Below are 23,831 nucleotides of genomic sequence, written 5' to 3' on the forward strand. Positions count from 1 at the left end.
GGCACAATTTTGTGAAACTTCTCAGTTTTCAAGCTCACACTTGGAGTTTGGTCTCAAAGAGTTTTGGAGCAAACGAATGTAAATTTGAGTAAAAGAAAGTCGGATATTGGTAAGTTTTATCTGCTACCTTAGGGATAGTATCAGTTTATGACTCTTTTATTGTTTATTGTGAGTTATAGCCTTGTCTGTACAGAAAATCATTTTTCAAATTTCATTTTAGACTCTCTTTTTTTTTAATATAGCTTTCTTTCTTTTGGATGTCTGAGAAGCCTTCTAAAGAAACATTGCCTTTGTGTGCGAAAATACCAAAGGTCATTGCAAGATATTTTCCTGAGATTTGTAAGTCATCGTGATGACTCGGGTGTTTGTAGGAATGAAGGTATGAAGGTCAGATACTGTTCTCAGACGTGCAAACACACAGTGGGCTGGGGAGATTCAGAGGGAATCCAAATGGGCTCTTTGACATTAGGCTCAATATGTTCGATGCCTTATCGGAGTTATCCAGTCCAGCCAGGTTGTTCTCACGTGTTGCTGCTGGATTAGTGTGAGGATCGGGAAACAACATAAGAAAAATCTCCCCTGATGCCTTTCTCTCCACACCCCTGCCTCCTTCTACCTTTTAGCATACCTCAAACAGAGTTGTTCGTGCTGTAGCTTTAGAGTTATGGTTTTTAACAGGCCCCTCTTTCTGTACACGAACTGTAGCTGTCTCTTTTTATGGTGATTTGTGTTAAAAGCCTAAGAGGTGTGTGTGATGTTGTACAGTGTAAGGTCTATGTCTAAGGTTAGAAGGGGGGCATAAGAGCCAGTTACAGTCTCTTAGATGTTATCTTACTTTCTCTCCTCTTACAAACAGCAGTACAGAAAAGTCAGATCTATCCTGTCTGACATCCATTAGATGCACATCAGCTGCTGAGCCATGACAACATTGTCGTGGTTGGTTCGTTTTGGTGGTTTTCTGGATTACTTTGTTGACTTGATGAAGGCTCGGTTACAATGTGCAGAGGGCGGAGCTTTGGTCAAGCACTGGACACTTTGGGGAAGGAATCATTTGATCTGATCTTTTTGATACTCTGATTTCCACATGTGAAACTACTCCTCTAACTTATCTACATTCATTCTGGTGTCCATTAAAAGCCCAGCGACACTCATCGTTCTTCCTTTTTCAGGCCTTGTTCTTCTTTTCAATAATGTTTGTTCCATCCTTCTTCAAGAAAACATTGCTAGAATAAATCCCCAAACATCGCCACCACATGCACCGTGCTTTAAAACCCTGCAGGTGTTTTCTCTTTTTTAAAATTTTCTCTTTATTTCACGGAGCTTTTATTTGGGACAGAATCTTACGGCAGTTGTACATTTGGTTTTTTTTGCAGGACACCAGAGTCATTGTGTGAAATGTCACGTTTGATCAACCTGCCATTCGAAAACAAAAGACTTTGTTCAGAATGCTTCAAGCATCAGTCACAGGCTGTTGGGTAATGCCGTGGGTTTTGCTGGGCTGCTCATTTGCAAATGCGTCACTTTCCAGTCATACATCAGTTTTGCCTTAGAAAAGAAAAGCTACCCCACAGACAGCTGATTGCAAAAGTCTCATGCAATCCGTTTCTTATTCTAATATTTCTGGTTGTTTTCTCATTTGGAAGTGGTAAAACTATTTTCAGTAAGTGTTGAAATCTGTGAATGCAGCGACATTTGTAGCAACAGCCACGGAGCAGTTACTGCAAACGTGTTGTGCAAAGTAGTGTGTGTCGACATGAGAACGTGAATGCAAAGAGTGAAGAAATGGTCCTGGATCTTGCGGTACTTTCGGAGGGGTGAAAAAAAATATGACTGCTGTCACAAGCCCTGCTCTCAGTTTTCCACATTGCACTCAAGTTTCCTCAGTAATGGTTACCATACCTACAAAACCTTCTCAAGTTTGCTATTAAACCTGGTGCACTTAATGTCAGACTGTGAATTTGTTGGCACACAGATGAAAAAAAGAAAGAAATGTACATGTGGAAGCTGTGTTTGATACACAACCTTTTGAACTCATTTAAGGAAGCAATGCATGTAGAGCGCATAATGTACGTTCTTTATGTGAAAATACTTCATACTTGATACTATTTTCAATACCATTGGGTAAAATGAGTAATTAAGAGGGATGAAATGTTTTTAATAAGAAGGGCTCCAGGCTACATTAACCTTTTTTTCCCCAGCAGCAGCAGCACTGTTGCCCCTGACACAATCGGAACAAATGCACACAAAAAAAACCTGAGCAACGAAAAATAAGTTCAACTGATTTGGTAAAACATAGAGAGAGGCCAAATAATGGAATACATTTAAATGAATATCGTCTTTTAAGATAAACGAGCAGTTTGGAATATCTGCTGATTTAAAGTCAGATTTTCACTTTAAATATTTTTCCAAACTAACCTGCAGACTGATTAATTGATTTCCACTTTTTATATCCTCGCTATAGTCGCTGCGGTTCATCAGTGTAGTTTATGCAGTTTACACTAGTTGTTTGGCTACGCAGAGAGCGTCACATAGAATACACAGTGTTCTTTTCTTTGCAATGTCTTTACTATACAAACTGTAGCGTTACTATATCAACTGTAACGTGACTATATAAACTGTAGCGCTATGTACCAGAAGGAGAGATTATCTGCCTCTTTAAAACCTAGGTCTCCTGCCGATTCCACGCCTCAGTGTCATCAGAAATTTGGGACTGTGGTGTCACAGGAAGGGCCCGAATGCTCAATTTCTTTTTTTATAAAATGAAGGTCAATAAGCCAAGCATACCGAGAGTGAAGTGGGACTAAGAATAGGCAGCTAACTGAGGGGACACAGGTAGTTGACAACCTTTGCAGTTCTGTCCCCACCCCTGTTGTTGTGGCGAAGACCCGTTCACATAAACGCTTTCCTCAAGCTCACACAAGACACAAACACAGATTCCCGCTCTCTCCTTGTGTTTTTACTCAGTTGCTCTCTGTAAGTACGGCATATTATATGTTGTTGTGCGTGTCTCCGTCTCTCCTTCACTGGCAGGTAACCACATGTTGTTACGAGTGCTGCCCTCAGTCTACCCCAAACAGCCAGATGTCATCCACCATCACATGGGCAACCTTACTGCGATGATGTCACAGCTGGAGTCCCCAGAGCAACAGCACCTGATCAGACTTATTCAAATGGCCGCGGAGCAGCATCCTCTTGTAAGCAGTTGTGTTTTGTTTTGAATTCTTTCAGAACAATTCTTTTATGCAAGTAAATCCGAACTAGCAGTAGTGTGGAAGAAGTTTATTTCCGACCAACGTACCATTCAGCTACTCTGTATCCTGCAACGAACCCACATTGATACCCACTAGAACATAGATAGAGATGAGGACTCGCAGGAATTCCCTTAATTCTGCCCATTTCAGAGCAGGGCTGCTGTTGTTCAACATGAGGGGGAAGTACCACATACCAGCAACGAGAGCGCACAGTGGTAAAACATGCACAGTCGCTATCAGTGGAGGCATAAAAAAAACCCAAACCATCTGGAGTTATTCTATTCTGCACACAACCACACTCACTCACAAAATATTTCTACTTTGATTGTATCTGCATTTATCACAGAAGTTCCCAAGTGTTCTGAATTTCAATGTTGCTCACTCAAAGTGATGTGGTATTGAAATGTATTTACCCTCTTCCCGAAGAACAGACACCGTCAGCATTGATGGCATTTTTCAGAACAAGTGACTCAGAAAGCAGCAGACAGGGAGCAAAGAGTTGTGGCTATTGTGAATCCAATCGAGTGCAGTCAAGTAGGACCAGTCCAGATAATGAGGAGGAATTTATTCATCCAATCAGTTCGTCCAGTGAGCCATAAGGTCAAGCTTTTATTTATTATTAGTCACCAGACTCCTCATTTGCACCAGGGTCACTTCTCCGACCTCGCGCCTTCATTAAAGTAACGAAGCCTGCTTTTGGTAGCGTCTGTTAGTGAGCAGTGTTTCAGTTTTATTTCTCATTATTTTTTTCCATCATTCACGCAGATGTTGAGCCCTCATGTGCCCACACTCGTCACCTACCTGAGGGACCACTCCCTGACCGAGCCTCTGCTGGGTGCTCTTGTCGACGTCTCGCAGGCCAGCCCTTCCTCGCTGGTCGGCTTTCTCCCTGCGCTGAGGATGGTGGGACAGCAGTCCACTGCTTTTCTGGGTCATGTGGCCAAAATCCACGGCGCTGTGGGCATCATCAGTGAGGTGAAACAAGCACACGCACATTCAAAGTTGTAGATTTGCATTTTTTCTCAGCGGTCATTTGCAACTTTGTAGGCCCTTACAAAGTCTGTGGAAAGATGTGATGAAGGTAAAGTGTGTAAGGCTGTTATTATTACCATGGCTCAAAAAGGTAGGACTCTTGTGTTGGAATGAGAGGGGAAAATTGGAAAGCACTTTGAATAACGGCACTACATATGTGTTGATTTTCATACATTAAAGCAAATAATGTAGTGACGTAATGAGAAATGAGGAGCAACAGAGTTGCTGTTTTCACAAAAGCTGACCACAAAAATGTTTTTGGTTCTTTTTAAAGCAGATTGCAGCACACAAAGTCTCTGGACAACCCAAGACGAACATTAACATTAACGCCCAACCATAACTCATTCACACTTTGCCTTTCACCCTAAGCAGGAACCCAGAAATGAGATTTTGCTTCATTAGGACCTGTCTTTGGTCGCCATGGGGACAGACAAAGTTAGTGAATAGATCAGACACAACTTAATGAGCATGCGCACACTTACACATGCTCATCTGACCCTAACCCTCATCAACAACCTTAAGTATCTCACCTGAATTTCTGACCCTAGTGTTAAACCCTAAAAACCCAGTCTCAAAAGCCATTTGAGCCTGTTGGGGGGTGCATTTTGGTCCCCACAAAGACATCAGACCCCATAAGTGTAGTGATCGCCGGGTTTTTTGTTTATACTAAAACAACCACTCACACGCACTGAAACAGACAGCCATGATTATTTTAATGAGCAGAGATGAATGGTCTGCGCTCTCATATGACTTGTTCTCTGTTGTTCTGCCAAGTGTAAAGCACACAATCTCACACCGGACAGGCCGTGCAGATCCGGAGGTTTTGACCTAGCCTCGCGCCTCCATCGGTGTTCAGTGGAAGCGTCTGTACTAAACAAAAATGTGCTAATTCTGAGGGCTCCGATGGGTCAGACATGTTGTCCCTGTGGGAGGGAAAACTGAGGGAAGAGTGAGTGAGCAGTATTTGAAGCTGTCGCCCCATGATGCCAACATAACACTATTTAATGGATCATTAACCTCAGAAGAGGCACGTTGCTCTCGGTGTGCTGTAAAAAGGAGCATAAAGGAACAATGGTGGATCAGCTGCGTATGTGTCATGGATGTCTTATCGAATGTATGTGCATTGATTTAGGGTTCCAGTGTTTGTTTTGAAGGAGACTAAATTTGTCCCACATTTCTCGACTCCATTCGTGTGTTAAACAAGAATTTAGAGGCCTCATTTTTTCAAGCATCATCGCTCCAATAACACCTTGTAAACTTTTCTCGCTGTTTTGAGATTCACAAAGAATGTCACTCTGTAAACCTTGCTCAGACATTTATATCCTCTTGAGGATGAATGATAATAACTAGTTCCTTCTCCCCTTTTCTGTGGGGGGTGTCTTAATTAAGATCTGTCCTACAGCTCAGAGGTACAAAGCAAACATTAATGTGATTGACATTTTTTAGATAGCATACATTAGCTTGGAGCTTATAGCCAACTCACTCTCCCACTCAAAATAATGATAGAAGAATGTTTGATTGGAAGTTTTATTCTTAAATACTAGGGCTGGGCAACGATTAAAATTTTTAATCTAATTGATCACATGATTTCCCTGATTAATCACAATTAATCGCATTTGTACGCAAAATCCAAAAATTCAAAAGTAGTGTATAGCTTTTAGCATTTAGTTTTATTTTAAATGTGCTGCCATATGAATGAAAGTGCCATAACATTTGTTGTGCAAACACACTTTTAACATCAACCTTTTTATGTAGTTTTTATGTAGAAGCCTCGCTCCACTGTCTGTTTCCTTAAATAAATAATGAGTTAATGCGATAATAACGAGTTAACTCGCCCAGCCCGATTAAATACTCACGTTTTCCTTGTCAGCAGTTCAACCATGGACAGTTGGTACATTGTGTTGTCGCGAGTCATGTGTTGAAACAACCCAGGTTATTAAAACTCCACATCTCAGATGGGAAGGCTGAAGTAATGTTGGGTCTGGCGAGAGGCTTAATACTCCATTCAAAACTCAGGTCATGATTCCTCCGTCACATATAGGCAGAGGTGGGTAGTAACAAGTTACATTTACTCCGTTACATTTACTTGAGTAAGTTTTTGAAAAAATTGTACTTCTAGGAGTAGTTTTAAATCACTATACTTTTTACTTTTACTTGAGTAGATTTGTGAAGAAGAAACTGTACTCTTACTCCGCTACATTAGGCTACAATGAGCTCGTTAGAGAGAGACTTCCGCCAAAGGCTCTACCACCTGTGTTTCACCAATCAAACGTAGCCGTGCAGTCTCGTCACGTGACCATACTCAAACTCAGCGGCGGGATAATATGTTAATATAATACACCCATGGGCGGGACGGGTTAGCTTTACAATTTACAGTCGTAGCAAACAAAAAAAGAAATAGATGAAAAATGTTAGAATCAACGGACGGAAATGAAAACACAGACGAGGCCTCATACTAAAACCTTACAAAAAATGTGCGAAACAGCAGCTACATTATGTGTCTTCTGTGTTAACCAAAACAAACGGACATTCCAGCATTCAGAAACTCAACATCTAACTTGAGCAAACATGTAGCGGTAAGTTTTTTTCCCCATGGATAGGCGAATGTTTGCTTTTTACGTTACATATGGGTTACATATGTTTTAAACATTTCCTAAGTCTCTTGAATTTACCTGGATTATTTTAATTTAAGCTATTTTGTAATTAATTAATTCATTTTAATTTATTTTGTCAATTGGATGAACTCTAATTGGCCTAAAGATTATTCTTTTGTAGTTTTGTCTGTCTGACTGAATACTTTTGTTAACAAATAAATCAGACGTTACTCAACATTTACTCAGTACTTGAGTAGTTTTTTCACCAAGCACTTTTTTACTCAAGTAATTATATGGATGACTACTTTTTACTTTTACTTGAGTCATATTATTCTAAAGTAACAGTACTTTTATTTTAACAATTTTTGGCTACTCTACCCACCTCTGTATATCGGGTTTCACAGTCAGTTCGTCCTTCTGTGTTTTATTGAGGCTTTAATGTTCGGAGCCGCTGCCTATATGGGCTACTTTTCAGCTGAAGTTTGTGTTTCTACAGGGCGGCTTGTTGTATTCAGTGAGAAAATGCAAGTCAGGCTTTCCAACATCCTCTAAACAAAACAAAACTCTATGACTGCTGTTAAGAATTGGCTGTTAGTAATGAAGCATTAAGCTGTCATAATGCGGGGTTGTGGATTTGGACCCAAAAGCAGAACACGTCAGAGGAGGGGAGTAGATTATGAGGATTTAATGAAAAATGAATGATGATACAAAATACCAAAGAACACAGGGAGCACAGGAACTAAACCAAAGCAGACTAAGGAATCTTAAGAACAAGCTAGGGGTGATTACCGGAGGTAAGATGAGCAAGACAAGTAAGACCAATAAGACGAGGATCCGGCAAGGAGTGGTGAAACTAGAATGACATATATACACTGGGGAGGTTGATTACTAGCAGGACGCAGGTGTGGGGGAGAGAGAGAGAGAGAGAGAGAGAGAGAGAGAGAGAGAGAGAGAGAGAGAGAGAGAGAGAGAGAGAGAGAGAGAGAGAGAGAGAGAGAGAGAGAGAGAGAGAGAGAGAGAGAGAGAGAGAGAGAGAGAGAGAGAGAGAGAGAGAGAGAGAGGAGAGAGAGAGAGAGAGAGAGAGAGAGAGAGAGAGAGAGAGAGAGAGAGAGAGAACACTAACTATGAAAATGAATCTAACTAAGGCAAAGGGAAAACATATGGAGTAATTAACATAACTGAATACTATGAGAAACAGAGCTAAGGTGAAACAAAGACTGATAACTAAATACAAAAATGCCACTAAACACCCAGATCCTGACTAAAGCAAGAGCTAAGGAGTTTGAACCTCCTGAATCTGAGGTGCAGTGAAAGCTGCATGATTGGATCTTGAAGTTGGGAGGAGATAAAGATGGGGAGGCTGGGCAATAAGACTCCGAGCTGGGAATGTGACATACTTTTTTCCCTGCAAATTTTAACGGCTTACTGATGTTTTGACAGTTGATAGTGAGTTCAGACACCCAAATATGCGTCCGGTTGATGTTCATGTAGAACGTGAGCCCTCTTGGTCATGTTAATCTTAAGTGCTTGAATAGAAGGCTCCGTTCAAACTGATGAAGCCTCTCAGGAGAGAAGTGTGCTTGCCTTTTATTCATGTACTTTGGACAAATGGCAGGTTGAGTGTGTTCAAACAATCACCGTTCGCTTACATCATGGATGATTCTGCTGATTCCGGGAAGGTACTTATACTGACAAGGGAGTTTAGAAAAAATCCTTCTCTGTATGTGCACAGGGATAAAGGTGACAGCAACAGTCAAGTGAGGGGTTCCGCTTTCTGTTCTCCCTCGGGTCTGTTTAAGGCAATTTAACAACAATTAGCAGCTGGGGAAAATATGTCTGTGTCTAGATTAAGTGTTTTCCTTCCAAACACGCAAACCTTGGAGGTGAAAAACATAATAAAGTCTTGATACTCTCGGGCAGCGTTTCCTCCTCAATCTTTTTGTCAAAAAAGCTGCCAACCCAACTTCAGCACACACACATAAACTCACACGCACAGTTTGTCGGCCCTCGGTGTCCTTTCTTCACATTGGAACCATTTGGAAAACAAGCCTTGTTTTCTGGAAAATGCCCCTGCAAAGGCCTCCTGGTGATGGCAGTGGATTTGCCTCCTCTGGATTTGTGTCTTACACAAACACACACAGGCACACACAACCATACATACACATACACATCTTCACACTGGGATGCATTTGAACTAGATTGCACAACTCTCTCCCTGGCTTCCTTTACCCCCTGAAGGAAGTTAGTCTATATTGTGTATGCGGACTTATTGCTTGTTATATCAGAATATATCACTAGTGAAAGAAACACTATACTCTGTAAATGAAGTTCAGTCCAACAGTCTGGGAGTAAATGCACCATTTGATAATAATAATGACTCCTCTGTGCTGTTGACATCTTCCAGAGTCGTTTTTGATTATGTGCGATTCTATTATTTATTTATTTTTTTACAGTATGCTAAATCTAACCTTTTCATTCTGGAGCCGTCCTCACATGCCAGCATCTGCCAAATTTAAATGCCTGTAGCAATGCAACTGCACGGATAACCACAAAGATTTTTAATAAGCGAGAGAGCAAATATCAGCTGAAATTTTGCACAAAAAAAAAAAAATGCCCACAACTTTTACAGTGTACAGTCATTTGACCCATTGTTGAGTGTTCAGGAAATAGCTAACAAAAGCCCAGATGAAATCTGACAAACTGAAAAGAACGCTGGTTAGTAGAGACCAAATAACCTTTTTCAACCTCTAAATCCAGATGAAAATCCCATTATGATCCACTCTCCGTAGAAGTGGCTGTATCCCGATAGATAAGTGCCCCGTGGTTCTGATAGTTGGCTTTCCTGTCGTGCTGACCTAATTTTTCCGCTGAAAAAAAAGAAACAAAAAAAGAAAAGAAAATTCGATAAGTCCGAGGTGTGAAACCAAAGATACATGTATTTCATTTTGATTGTTTCTTTGGGAGTGACTTTTACCGGGATATTCATGGGTTGAGTTTGCTCAAAGTTTTTTCTTTTCTTTTTCTTTTATGTTTTTGATCAAATTTAAGAATAGAAAAATAAGCGTCTCTGATGATATTCTCACTGAGAAACTACCCAACCAGCAATAAAGAGTAAAATAAAAAATAAAAAGCTTGACTGAATCCCTTAAAGACGTTATTTGATTATCCACAAAAGAAAAAACAGTAAATAAAAAATGACAAGGAACATAAGTGACAGATGTTTCAAAGTGGATAATAAAATCAGTAGAGCTAATAACATAGTTAAGTCTAAATCACGGGGTAATTATATCAGTAAGTTATGTAATTATACATCATTAAAGCTATCTTATGCGATGAACATCTCAATTTGTATGCCATATTTTAAGATTAGTTCAGAAAAGGCTTAAAATCCTTTGCCTCCTGCGATAAATTTGTATGCCATATTTTAAGATTAGTTCAGAAAAGGCTTAAAATCCTTTGCCTCCTGCGATAGCAGTCTCTTCGCGTGCCGACAGTGGTCATTTATGAGCCCGTGTTTATTTTCCATGCTATTATATCATTTCGGCAGTGACGCTTTGGGAATATTTTTTTAATTTTACTGGGTTTTTCTAGGCATCTTGCTTCTATAAAGCCTTCATAGATTTAGTATTAACTTCAAGCAAAAGTTCTTAGAAAAGCATAACAAATCATAAGACTGTGGGTTTTTCTTCGAATTTGGTCACAATGGACAAATCTTTGTACCGCAAAGATTAATGAATTTGGCCCATGTTTCCCTGACACACTTTTTGGTGAACTCATAATTAGAAACAGTTAACGCTCAGTCCCCCCCCCCCCCCCCCTTTTTTTTTTTAAAAAGATCTTCAAGGGGTTTTAGAATTTTAGCTCTTTCTAAATAATGAGGAAACGTGTAATGAATCGTCTGATGATTGAGGAAAGTTTCATAAGAGTGCCATTTACCCATGTTACCACAAAAGTGTCTCGCTTGCTAAATATCAGAGAAATCCGAGCTCCGCTTGTGTTGTACTACCTTAGGAGTATTGTATTTTCTTAATCTGTAGTGCAGAGGTAACGCACGTCCTCGTAAAGTCTCTGAGACTGCTGCCTGAGCCTCAGGGGAGCTCCTGATTCATATTTGCGTTGAGCTTCTAAAACCTTCCTGGCAGGTTATCAAAGTGTAAGGTCAGGCTCCACGTTTTCTGGTAGTTTTAGGATCAACATATAAATTCAGTGTCCCACAGAGCGCGCATGCGAAACATGCCAAATGAGCTGCGCAGTATCTGCATTCCTCTCTCTTCATTACAAGGTGTGTTTGACAGCCTTCAGCTGAGTTTGGCTCTGTAGACCAGTCAGTCAACGCTTTAGAGTTCTCATTTTCAAGCGGCGTCGTTTTTTACAAGCTAAGAGACCAAAAGTTGGGGAAAAGAAAAAAGTCCGGCTTTTGTTTTTGTCCACAGATGGGGATATTTGTCTTTGGCTCTGCCTTGAAACACCACTAGAGAGAGCCTTTGTTGAATCATGTCGCCTTTTTTAATCTGAACTGATTGCTGTGATGACTGGCTTAAGGGCTGTAATATAAGATGGGTGAGGACCAAAACCTTGCAATTTGAAGCAAATACTGATTATGTTAAAGTTTATGTTGCATTCATGTTATGTTTAATGCCTATGTCGATTGTAGAAACCTGTACAAACGGATATGAACCGTCCAGGGAGAACACACCGTTCGATATGATTTTGTGTACCTGATAAGCTGGTTGTATATGTGCTGGATCGGTTTATACAAAGTCAGACTGGGAATGATGAAGCATTGGTGTTATTCCAAAGGCCAATGGGAAATTAACTACATTTGGGAAAAGAAGAAGTTCATGTTTTCCAAGTTTGCCGACAGCCAGATGCGTGTGTTTGTATTTGTAATTGTTTGTCATAATCAGGAGAAGAAAAGAGTTGCACCGACCCCCTCAACACCCATCCAAAGCTGCCTGGAAGTGCCCAACTAATGTGTATCAAATTAGATACAAATCACTCTCCTTCGCATCCAGATCTTCCCCTTACACAACACTGATCCCATTTTCAAGGCACTAGCAAGTCCACAACATTAGAAATAACTATTAGACTGCATGTTTTAATGCAGTAAAACAACTTCCTCGTATCCAGTTCTTTGTTAATGTTCTTTTTGATTTATTTAGTTTTGTTGCGAGACCATCGTAGATCATAAGACCACTTAAGATCAAAGAAAGCGCATTCAATTTTAAGCCTGAAATAGTTCTCTGAATAACGTCAGTATATGGCAGTGTATAAATGCAGATTGCCTTAGACTTTACTGACATCGGTTGGTCTGGTTTACATTTAAATGGCCCCGCAGGAGCTGCCGTCATTCCTTGTTTGTACAAACCTTTTTGTGATTAAAAACTGATAAAAACCTGGGAGTTCTTTGATAAATCTTCGTTCGTAAAAGTAAACCTTTACTAAATATTTACTGAAACTGTTGCAGTGAAGGGATATTTCAGTATGTTTGAGTTGAAGCCATGGGAATTACTCATCGGTATTCTGTGTTTTACCTGCTGCTGTAGACGGTCGTCAGAGCCCTCTCAGTTTGGAGAATCGGGGAAGAATTCCGACCGTGCAGTTAACCTGAGGACTACCAATAAGAGAGCCACCCTCGAACTTAAATTAATTTAATTTTTGTTTGTAAATGCTACGTAAAGCGTACTTCACTTTTATTACTATTTTCTCAGCTGAAGAATGTCCACGTTCTTCGGGTGGTTGTTTCACCAAATATCCTGCTGCTGATCAGATGAGTCCATCAAGAGTTGTCTCTGTGATAAACCTGTCCTTCTGTTTTTTTTTTGGTTTTTTTTTGCAGACTCATGCTCACAGCTCGTTGGTCTACCTGGTGTCCCTTCTGGGCACCATTGAGCACAGCTTTCACCACACCCTGCTGCTGGAGATCAGAGCTCTAACTGACCGTTACCCGTCTCTACTGGGCGGCTGTGGAAAGGACATTTACAGGATGAGCAACTCATTCACTGCGATAGCCAGACTGCTGGGAAGACGACTCGAGGACAAAACGGCCACTCACTGCAGGTTGGGAAAGACACGATAACTTGGGCTGATGCACATGCTTTATGTTGCTGTGTGGATCCCCTGAAGGCCAATTCAGTGTTTCCCCATCAGCGTGCACAGACTGTTCGGACACTCGACGATCAAAAGTCAACTGGCCTCATTTGTTCCATCATTTATTGTGGTTTCTTAAAAGATGTGGGGCCTGACATCTATATATGAACTGACTCATATTTATATTAGAAAGTACTGAGAAGTTTGGAAATTCCCTAAAATCTGATTGGATACACCAAGCTTTTAAGATCTAACCATGAAATTGTGTGTGACACTGAAATCTCAAAATCTGAGCTCTACTGCTAACTACATTTTACAGACCATAAAATAATGATTTTCTTTTTGATTTCTTCTGATTTTGATTTTTTTCATCCTCCAGTGACCTCTTTCGTGTAAATCCTGTGTTTACAACTAGTGGAGGCCACGAAAAAGTGCCTAAAAAGTTGTGAGGACACTGCATGTGTTTGTGTGAGTGCATGCGCACATGTTTGCAAGTTGATGTGCATAAATTGACTGAGCTTCATCTGGCTGCAGTGTGGCAATGACACGCACGGTTCTCCTTTAAACAAGAACAGTGTGTGCTGGACTGAAGTCTTCCAACGGCTTTGCTTGGGGTCTTTGGGAACGAGAGCTTGAGAGGGCCAGGGTGGCTTATTAGTAAAAGAACGGGGGGTGAGGGAAAAAAAACAATGAGGCTTTTGGAAGTCGTCAAACGTGAAATGTAATACGTGTTTAAAGAAACAGAAAGAGAGATGGTTGAGATGGAATTTGGGGGCACAGAAACAAAGCCAGTCATTGTAATAATGCTAGAAATTACGCAAAAAAAAAAGATGTCCAGAAAGGGAGAGAAAGAAATTACGATTGTTTGTGTCCCTGTTACAGGATGGATGACGCGTGCCCGTCTTCCTGCGCATCTCTTCCAACTGGTAGGGGAGGAGGAGGGGTTCCAGAGCAGCAACTACAGGTGAAGATCCAGAGCTTTGAGGAGAAAATGGGGGAAGAGGAGGTGGTGGTGGTGGAGGACTCGCCAGCTCCCCAGCGACGCTACAGCCTAAACCAAGCTGTCAGGGAGGAACGACGCGAGATGAGGTTCAACAGGTCAGATCGGATACACAAATAACTTGACATTCTTTTCCTTTCATTTATTGAATAAGATTAAAACTATCCAAAGATAGACACTCATTTTAGTTCAAAATGTCCTTTTTTCCCATTTAGATGATTGATTTAGTGTTGCTCAAATGTTAAGATGTCATGATCATCAGTTCAGTTGTATGTAAGTGGATGTTATTGGAGGGTGCAGCCACTTTGTCAAAGTCTGGAAGAAGACCCTAACGGTCACTGTCAGCTGGGAGGAAGTTGTTTCAGATGGTCAGGAACATTCGAGTCTGGACTGGAAGCTGCTGGTCAAGCCAGTTTTACAACCCACTGATTTTGAGGCTACCATTCAAGTAAGAAGTTAAGATGATTTGCAGCTGAACACATTCACAAAGAAAAAGCTTTCCAGAGGAGAGATTTATGGCCAAACAGGACAAATATTAGGTTGTTTGGCCATATTGGCACTAAGTTTGTTTGTAGAAGTAAAGGTGAGACATTTAAGTCAAAGACGGTAGACCAGTGGTTAATCATGGGGGTGGTAGCATCATGCTCTGGGGCTGTTTTGCTAGCAGTGGAAACATTAGACTGCTTAAAGTGAATGGAATCATGAAGGAAGACCCCCCCCCCCCCCCATAAAAAAAAAAAAGTCTGCAAGTCAGCTGGACTGTTAAAACCTGAAGACGATTAAGTATTCAGACAGGACATTAAATACGGATCATAGCTGTTTGTCGAATAAAAAAAACAATCAAAACCTCACAAAAATCGACATCTCAGCCATATCAGATTGTGCTTAAAGGTAGATACTGTAGACAAAGATATTTAGTTGAACTCCACCAGTTCACCGAACAGAATTTTACCACAAGCTTGTCGGTGGCTACCACGTTTCTGGATGTGACTTTCTAAGGAACATTCAACTAAATTTTAGCTGTTTTCTATGTATATTTTTGAGCTGCTATGTTTACATTTAACTAGTTAATTTAGAAGAAAAAAAACACAATAAATTATAGATGATTATTAATACATATTAAAACATATAGACTCCTCAAATAGGCCTTCTCCCTCATGCTCTATAACCCACTAGAAGTGGGTGTTGGTGTGGAGTTTTTTTTCTTTTTTCAGTGGTTAATTATACATCAACTAATGACACAGTTTGTGAGGCCTATAAAAATGTAGCAACACAAATCTTCCCTTCAGTCTGCGCTCTATCTGACAAATCCTGAGGCATACATGCATTGAGGTTCAATCAGCAAAACAGGGACATTATTGTAAAATCTGCTCACGTTGCACCTTTCAAGAAAATGTGGATGTGTTTTATTTGGCTTTAAAACTGTGAAAACAAAATTTAAATGTAGTCATTGAATTGACACTCGGTGCTTAGGACACTAATTACAAAGATCAATGTCTTTAGCAAAAACTCCAATTGTTGCAGAATAAATCAATCAATCATCATATTTTGTGTTGGCTGCATCCCTACAGACCATTGAAATCAAATCAAACCCTTGAAAACCACACTGCGCACGTCAAGGAGTAAGAAAAAATGTGAATGATTCAAATTTGATCAAAGATTTTGCCGCACTTTGTCTTGTTTCACGGTGTCTCCTAGGTCAAAGAGTCTGGCTCTTCATGTTTTGCGCTCGCGCTCCATCAATTCGGACACGGCGGAGGACGGTGAAGGGGTGGAGCCAAGCCCAGACAACTCATTTTGCAATCCTTTGCCTAACGAGCTCTCAGAAAAACAGGAAGTGTCACCTGATGAAAGGAACCTGACAGCTGACAGCACCCTGCCTGTCACCGTTCTGCTGAACACGGGGGGCCAGGAAGCGGAGAACCGTCAAAGTGGAGACGCAAAGCGAGAGGAAGGGGAGCAAGGGGAGGCTGACAGGCTCTTCATCCATTTAAGAGACAATATGGAGAAGATCAGAGAGTTCTGCAAAGACATGGTGCAGCAGATCCCCATACCAGAGCAATGTGCGATAGAAGGTAATGTGAACACTTCTTCTGAGATGGTTGTCATGACATGAGTATCATTCACGTACAGCAGCATATTAAAACACTGGTACTAATCAACAAACTAGAAAAGATTAGCTCACAGTGAGAGGCGGCAGTGGGGGGTTTATTCGATTTTCTGAACTTGATTAAGATTACAATCAGATGTGGTGGCTGGGCTTGATTAACGGTGTGATATGAATATACCTTCTTTTGCCTTCATGCCGCTTGGTCTCGCACACAAATCCAGCTTTGTGCGGCAGTCAGCAGAGGCTCAATGAGTGCCTCTCAAGCCTCAAATGGACATTGATTTATTTCTCAAGGGGAATAGTCTTATTTTAATGCAGCATGTGCTGATTGATGATTTACATACCATCTGAAGAAAATATGTGTATGATTAAACGTCCTGGCTGGTTAGTTACAGTCTTGGATATCCATTGCGGGTTTTTTTGGCCCTCTCACAGGTTGTGTACAGTTTGATCAGACACCTTTTACGCCCCCGACTATTTGAGTGCCAAGAGCTGTTTCCAGTCACTGAGTATAACCAGCTCAGGTGGTGATGAGGTTCATGTGATGTTCCTGTGAAATTGCTTTGTCTGTTTTGAACATCCCCTTGCTGTTTGGCGGTGCCAAAACTCTGTCCAAAATTGCATCAGACTTGTTACGGAGGTGCACAGAAACTATTTAATCCTTGATATGCCCTTTTAATCCTCCCTAAACGTTGTGCACACAAACGCGCACAATGACTGAGAGTAGCTTCTATTCGTGGAAGTAAATAAACACCTCTACCCTGATAGTAACAGCGCAGGAGAAACCTTTGGAGGACATTTAATCGTTGAAATCGAGTGCCAAAATGACATCATCCTAAAGGGATCAGATTATATTTTCATTCAACACATTATATCAGTTCAAAAATGTTTAATGTAAACCAGGACTTGTGGGATCCAGCTGGTGATCTTGTGTTTGAAAACTAAAACATCCATCGGTGTGTTTCTCTCTCTCTCTCTGACTGCTTTTGGATTACCCCGTTTGTGGCATTCACTTCCAAAAACCTTTCAGTGCAGCAACACGTGACATGTCTCTGAATTTACCTTCACAAATATATTGTTACACCGAGGAAACAAAACAACTCTCCTCCAAACAGCTGGTTACTGTCGAGCTAAATAACTAATGTTTTCACTTGATTATTTCTAAGTTTAAATGGCTGAAGGTCAGTTTAGAGCTCGTCAGTCAGTCCAACAGAAACACTTGCGAATGTATAGTTTGGACAACAGCACAGAGGAATAAGCTGACAGATGTTTGGCCACCGATACTAAGCTTGTCGGAACCATCAGTCCATTAACATTTAGTTTGTTCTTATGATTTTTTTTTGTGTTTTTCTTATGACAATAAGGAAAAATTATTGGCTAATTATCCTTTATTTCAACGTCAGAAACCTGTGTTGCTCTCTTAATCTGAAACAAAAACACAGTGCATTGGATGTAAAGCCTTTGAGCCAAATCCTGGAGAAAAACATTGATATTGTCATTAAATTCCCTTAATGTAAATCTGTGCCACAGCTGTGGTTTAAAAGATACAAAAGCACTACTAAAATGGTCAAAATAGAAACAAGTTTACGTCTCACAAGCTTACCCCATTCAGACCTCACTCTTTGTTTCAGTCAGCCCCCTGAAACCTGATGGTTTTCTATCCACTGTGTTTGAGTGATGGAAACCTTTGCCATCAATACTTTTAAAAAATTAGAATCGTGTTTTGAAAGCATTGATGTGATGCGTCACTCCGGGCATTAAAGGTAAAACAACGCATATGTATTTCCAGGTCAAAACAGGTTGGAGAAACCACACATGTTAGACAAAACAGGTTGGAGCTTATGATGGAAAACAATGGTACAAGCACCTGGCATGACTTTGGATCTTGTTTGGGCTGATCAGAAGTGGACAGGTCCAAGTGTGTCAGTTCACATCTGGCTTTCCTTATTTAGCGATCACTTGTTATTTGGCCTCACTTCCCCGCTCTATGTCCAAATATTACAAAAAATGACATCATCCAATGTCAACTGTGGGCATCAAACAGGACGCCATGTTTCTGTAAAATCTCAAATTAGATTCAGTGCCTTAAATGGTATTTTTAAAGTCTGGATATTATATTTTCTTTTCTGCCTGATACCCATTTAAAGTGGTGATCTGTCAAACAGTTTTAGCTGCCCGTGTGTTATAAAAGAAAAAGTGGCATCACAATACATGAGCTGACAGATTTGTGATGTGGAACGTGAGAGCTCAGTGTCAGCACATCTCTGTTGACTAAAGACAAGCAAAGGAGGCTTTCAAAGCCTTTTCACATTTCATTCTAAATCAGTCTCTGTGGGCCCAGCTCACTTTATACAATAACTTATACCAACTGTCAGGGCTGATGGTTTGTTGTTGGGGTATTTTCCACGTTCTCTCCCCCTCTCAGGACGACTGTCATCGGATCTTTTGCAACTCAAATTCTCTACGGAAAACCGTGACCTCTTTATTATTAACCAGACCCAAGCCATCCTCCCTGAGAAATACCTGCCAACCACTTCTTGTTCTTGCCACCTGTGTATGAATAGAACCCATCTGTGTGTTCAAATTATAAATAGAATTTCATTACAAATTTTCATTTTAAAGGTTTTCTGCAAATGATGCATCCTGCCCATTTGCTTTACATACAATGATTTATTTTTCCAGACATTGAACCAAGCAAACGATCAGGTGGGATTGCTACCATTTGCATTGAGGCATGTCAAAAAAGTCCTGGGAGGCCTTAAATGCAGTCATTTTCTAAAAGTGATGTGAGTGATTGTACTTCAATGCATTTACACCTGTACTCAGAGCTATCCACTTGAGTCCAGATCAAAAAGGAGGAATGTTGATGCCAATCTTGCAGTGGCTACTTAATAAACCTGGGGTATAGATCCAGGCTGTGAGAAGAGAGGGGGTAAAGGTCAGCTGGGAGTGGATGGATCTGAAATGACATGTGGAAACACAGGCATCCAGAAAGAAATGAGTGACATGAGCAAAATATGTCACACTAAGTTGAAACAGATGAATGCTTGCATCCAAGAAGCACATGAATATATGGAAGCAGTCTGGAGAGCATACATGCTGTAGTGCATGATATGGTTCAAGCAGTTCATGTGAAAAAAATGGGGGAAAAAGTGAAATGAGGAACTGCTTATGCCTCACACTAATCCAATTCATTTTCTCCAACACACACACACACACATACATACATATATATATATATATATATATATATATATGTACACACACATATGCTCAACTGGATTGTTGGTAATGCTTAACCTTTGGCCTTTAGGTCATTTTATCTGACAGCAGCCAGGAGTCGAGCAGCACCCACTCATTGTACCCATACTACATTAAATAGACACACTAACAACATGAGACTGTTGAGACAAAGATGGCATTCTCCTCCTTTGGTCTATGGTTAAGTGATGGAATCTGCAAATAAATGTAAATATACAAAATAGTTGTGAAACACAAGCACACACGCCACTCCTTATGCCGTGTGTTTGCCCTCCCGGCAATAAGTCTCTTAATGAGGATCAACACCAGGGCTCACGGCACATGATGTCACAGGTGGTCTCAGCTGGATGATGTCATCGGGCTGCTGGCTGACCTTTTCGCGAGCTGACGACCATCTATCTCACAGGACGAGGATCACACGGACGAGCGAGCTTGAATGCTTAATCCAAACAGCTTCACACATGCACGAGCACAATGAGACATAAAAGACTCACAGCGTCCACGTGCTTCTTGTTGATGCTACAACAACAGACGGGCTCTTTTACTGCTGGGAGCTCTATAGATTTTAACCTGATCTGGCAGCTTTTTGTTTGCTTGTTGGGTGGGACTGACTTGTTTCCTCATCCGAGCCTTTGCGTTGGCCTTTGGTAACCGGATTTCATTAGTTTTCACAAGTTTTCAATTATTTTCAAAAATTTAACCCTTTAAATACTAATTTATATGAGGTAAACACCAATTTCTGTAAAAAAAACAAAAAAAAAAACACAAAAACTGCTATATTTTCAATATATAGAATACAAAGTGGAGCGGGGATAATTATGGTCTGGGATATGTCAATGATAAGCAACAACATTGATTTTTAGGGATTTTTAATATTTTTGTTAGGCCTGATTTTAAAAAAAAAACTAAACCCTTCTAAAATGATCCCCAAAATTACTTATGTTAATATTTTTTTCCACTTTCTTTTTCATAAATCTTTTCTTCCACTTCAGTTCTGATCATAACCACCAAGTTTTCAATTATTTAAAAAAAATTAAACACCAATTTCTGTTAAAAAATTGCTATATTTTTTTAATGTATGCAGTGCAAAGTGAAATATTCTATGGGGGATTATTAGGTCTGTGATATGTCATTGATGAGCTACAACATCTTTTTACAACGTTTTTACAACAACAACGTTTTTACAGCTTTTTAGTTTTTCTACAGAAACGGCTCCCATATACATCCATTATAATGATTTTTTGTAGTTATGATCAGAACTAAAGTGGAATAAAAGATTTATGGGAAAAAAGTGGAAAATTATATTAAGATATGATGTTTTTAGGTCGTTTTAAAAGGGGACAAAAATGTCCCTTTTCAGAAATTAAGGAGTTTTTTTCTACACAATGAAAAATTGAATTGTATATGATGTGTGTTTGAAATTCGAAAATATAGTCAAAAATGCACAACTGGACCAAATATGATGATTATCACTCTCTACAGTGTGAAATAAGAGGAGAACGTACACCCCAAGTGGACAAAAATGTATCCTATCAGGGATTAGGGTTAACTACGGACAGAAAATAGCAGGAATATAAGAACAGAAACTCACGAGTCCACCTGATGTCAGCGAGATGGTGTTTACGTTGATCATTCAGAGAGTCTGATTGCTAAAATGAACATTTACATGCTCGTAATATAGATGAAAGACCTACCAAACGTCCCACTGTCATTTGATATCATTATTCTGATTTTGCACATGATTTCCATGTGGTACAGAAATGTTTGCCCCTTTTAAGGAGGTTTGGAGGTGGCTTTGGTGGGAAGAGAAGATACTTTCTGATGATTGTCTTATGCTGTGTGCTTGTATGCTATGAATCACCAAGAAAGCACTAGTCAACCTGTTTAAGTGACCCAAAAAAAAGAGAGAAAGTGAAGTGCTTTTTTTTTTCTTTTTCTTTTTAACCATTTAATCATCGGCTGTCCTTTGTGTGTCTTTGTGTAACAGACTCTAATCGAGGCTGTGTGGCCAAGCTTTCGTTCTCCTGCCCTCTGAAGGGCCACTACTGCCTGTACACCAAGTCGTGTTTCAACCTGACAAGCCGACAACCTCACCTCTGGATCCACATCATGCTGCTGCATCTGCAGGTGAACCCAAACATCCAGCTGCACAGCATTAAACATCTTCCGGACAACCATTGCAACAGTTTTTTTTTTAAAGCATGTTATACAACAAAGTTTTAAGTATAGCAATAGCTTTCAGTTATGTCTTTGGATGTATTTTGAAGCTGCTTTCATTAATTATTTTTTTCCTCTGAACTAAATAAGAAAGGGACCATCCAGGTTGTTATCAACGATCTATTAATCAACCTCTTCATGTCTCTAACAATGATGCCTCAGTGTGAAAGTTAAACAAACTTGAAGCAGGTTAGGTTTCAAGCACAAGTGCCCTTACAGATGTAACCTGGTAAGAAATGAACCAGATACCCTGGACATGTTGAGCGTGCTTTGTAGAACAGCCCCCTGCTCATTGACTTGTGCCTGTGCAGCTTTGGGAAGTGCAAAATCAGCCAAATGGCAACAAAGTGCAGAGATACCAAAAAGGTACCACTCCCGTCAGGATTGAAATCTTTTACCGCATGATACATCACCCAGCCACTTCGCATTGATTTGATCACTGGGTTTGCATTTTTCCTCTCATTTGTCACCCATCTATATCTATTTGGGCAGATGTTTTTTTTTTTCCTCCCTCTTGCCCACATATTTCCTCTGCCTCGATCGCCAACCTTATCTCCGTCCAGACTTGGTTTCATTTCCTGCTTATTTTGTTGTGTCTCTCCTCTTTTGACCAGAGTAAATCCAGTGTCCCTCTGTGCACCAAAGAAGACTGTGTCCAAAGACTGGCTTCTCTTTGGCAGAGGACGCAGCTTAAAGGATCTCACAGCTTTTCTATGGCCATGGCGCAGCACACCACCCCACACAAGAAGGTACTTGATCACAGTGCGTATGCGTACGTGTGTGTGCGCTCATGCTGTGTCCTCAAATAAGCTATCCGTCTCCAGCAGAGAGGATGAAGTCATTGGTTATATGAAAGAAAAGAAAAGGGGTGTGTCATCATCCACTGTGTTTATATATGAACTGCACTTAGTGGATGTTTCTTTATACAAGGCCTCTGCTCACCCAAACTCCTATTTATCATGTATTTTATGTGTGTGTGTGTGTGTGTGTGTGTGTGTGTGTGTGTGTGTTACAGAGAGAAACCCAGATTGAATGACACAAAGACAGCATTCGTGTGTTTAAATGTGTTGGTGTGGAAGGCGCTCATAATGTGATGAGCTGAGAGGTCATTCGGAAATAAGCCAACCCACAGCGAAACTACACCTGTCCTTCGTCACACTTTAAACCAGCGCTGTCGCAGCAACCTGCTGTGGTTGCCATATGGAGCATGAACTTGCAGACACACTCATTAACTCCCAGTAAGCCACATTTACTGAAAGACACGTGTGGAGGTACGTTCTTAAAGCACAGCGAGGTTGCTGTTTATGCAGTTCATGAAAAGGTCTGTTGTTTCAGTCTCTTACACAAACATGTATCCATCACGTTTCCATCACTTTGCCGATCATAACGCCGATGCACATTAATATTTTGGAGACCCAGACTAAACCCAACCATTGCTAATACTTGCATGGACCTAATTTATCTGAACCTTAAACTAAATCTTGATCCTTAGATGTAATTGTTTTCATTACAGGGACCTTTTAGCTTCAAAAGGGAGACACTTCTTCACTACACGCAGCATGAGTAATACACGTACACACATACATACACATTTGCTTTATCATTATCCAGTGAAATGCCCAATTATCTGGAGATTATCATCTCCAAAATGCCTTTGCTACTAATTTCATCGAGCTTGAGGTGGACCATTTCTACTTTAAACATGTAATCTGGAAATAAAAAGACACGGCACATCTGTCTCTTTCCAGGTACAAAAGGCATTTTGGAAGAACCTCTGAAATGTTTCTAAATAACCATTTGAGTCTTTTTTTTTTTTCTTCATCTAAGCTGTACACAGAAATGCAAACACCACAGATGTGGTAATCTTCTTCTCCATATGACACCCACCTAAATACCACAAGTGTCCTGCTGTAACCTCGTGCAAGTGGCAGATGTTCTTTTAAAAGTACATTTAAAAAAAAGGATTGTTACAGAAGAATGTCTGTAGGTGTAGAGTAGCTGTAAAAAAAAAAAAAAAAGAAAGAAAAGTAGCAAAAGAGAGATCTCACTGAAAAATAGCCTCCCCGTGGAGTTCAATAAATGCAAAGTTTAGTTCAGGGAAATAAAAAATAAGTAAGTAAACAGATGAATAAATAAATGAATAAACCCAAAGCATCAGTCTCACAGCAAGCTGCCACCAACCCATCTCCCTCACTGAGTCACTTACCTTATTCCTTCAGTGTCACAATAAGTGACAGAAAATAAGTTTACACATCAGTCTGGTTGTGTAACATATG

The 23,831-nt window shown here is 40.3% G+C and overlaps 1 protein-coding gene across 3 annotated transcripts in view; it reads left to right on the top strand.

Annotated features, from left to right (window-relative positions):
• Positions 1 to 23,831, top strand: part of veph1 (ventricular zone expressed PH domain-containing 1) — a 75,527-nt gene that overhangs the window by 34,454 nt on the left and 17,242 nt on the right. For all 3 annotated transcript variants that reach the window (XR_012770308.1, XM_075473705.1, XM_075473707.1), the window contains exons 6-12: positions 3,031 to 3,194; positions 4,017 to 4,226; positions 12,717 to 12,937; positions 13,850 to 14,065; positions 15,666 to 16,042; positions 21,326 to 21,465; positions 22,170 to 22,304. Coding sequence is in view for 2 of the 3 variants with exons in the window: in XM_075473705.1 (XP_075329820.1) it covers positions 3,031 to 3,194; positions 4,017 to 4,226; positions 12,717 to 12,937; positions 13,850 to 14,065; positions 15,666 to 16,042; positions 21,326 to 21,465; positions 22,170 to 22,304 (1,463 nt within the window). In the remaining variant the exon portion in view is untranslated. The remainder of the gene's footprint in view (positions 1 to 3,030; positions 3,195 to 4,016; positions 4,227 to 12,716; positions 12,938 to 13,849; positions 14,066 to 15,665; positions 16,043 to 21,325; positions 21,466 to 22,169; positions 22,305 to 23,831) is intronic.

This window comes from Odontesthes bonariensis, chromosome 9, assembly GCF_027942865.1.
Source record: "Odontesthes bonariensis isolate fOdoBon6 chromosome 9, fOdoBon6.hap1, whole genome shotgun sequence".
NCBI classification, from domain to species: Eukaryota; Metazoa; Chordata; class Actinopteri; order Atheriniformes; family Atherinopsidae; genus Odontesthes; species Odontesthes bonariensis.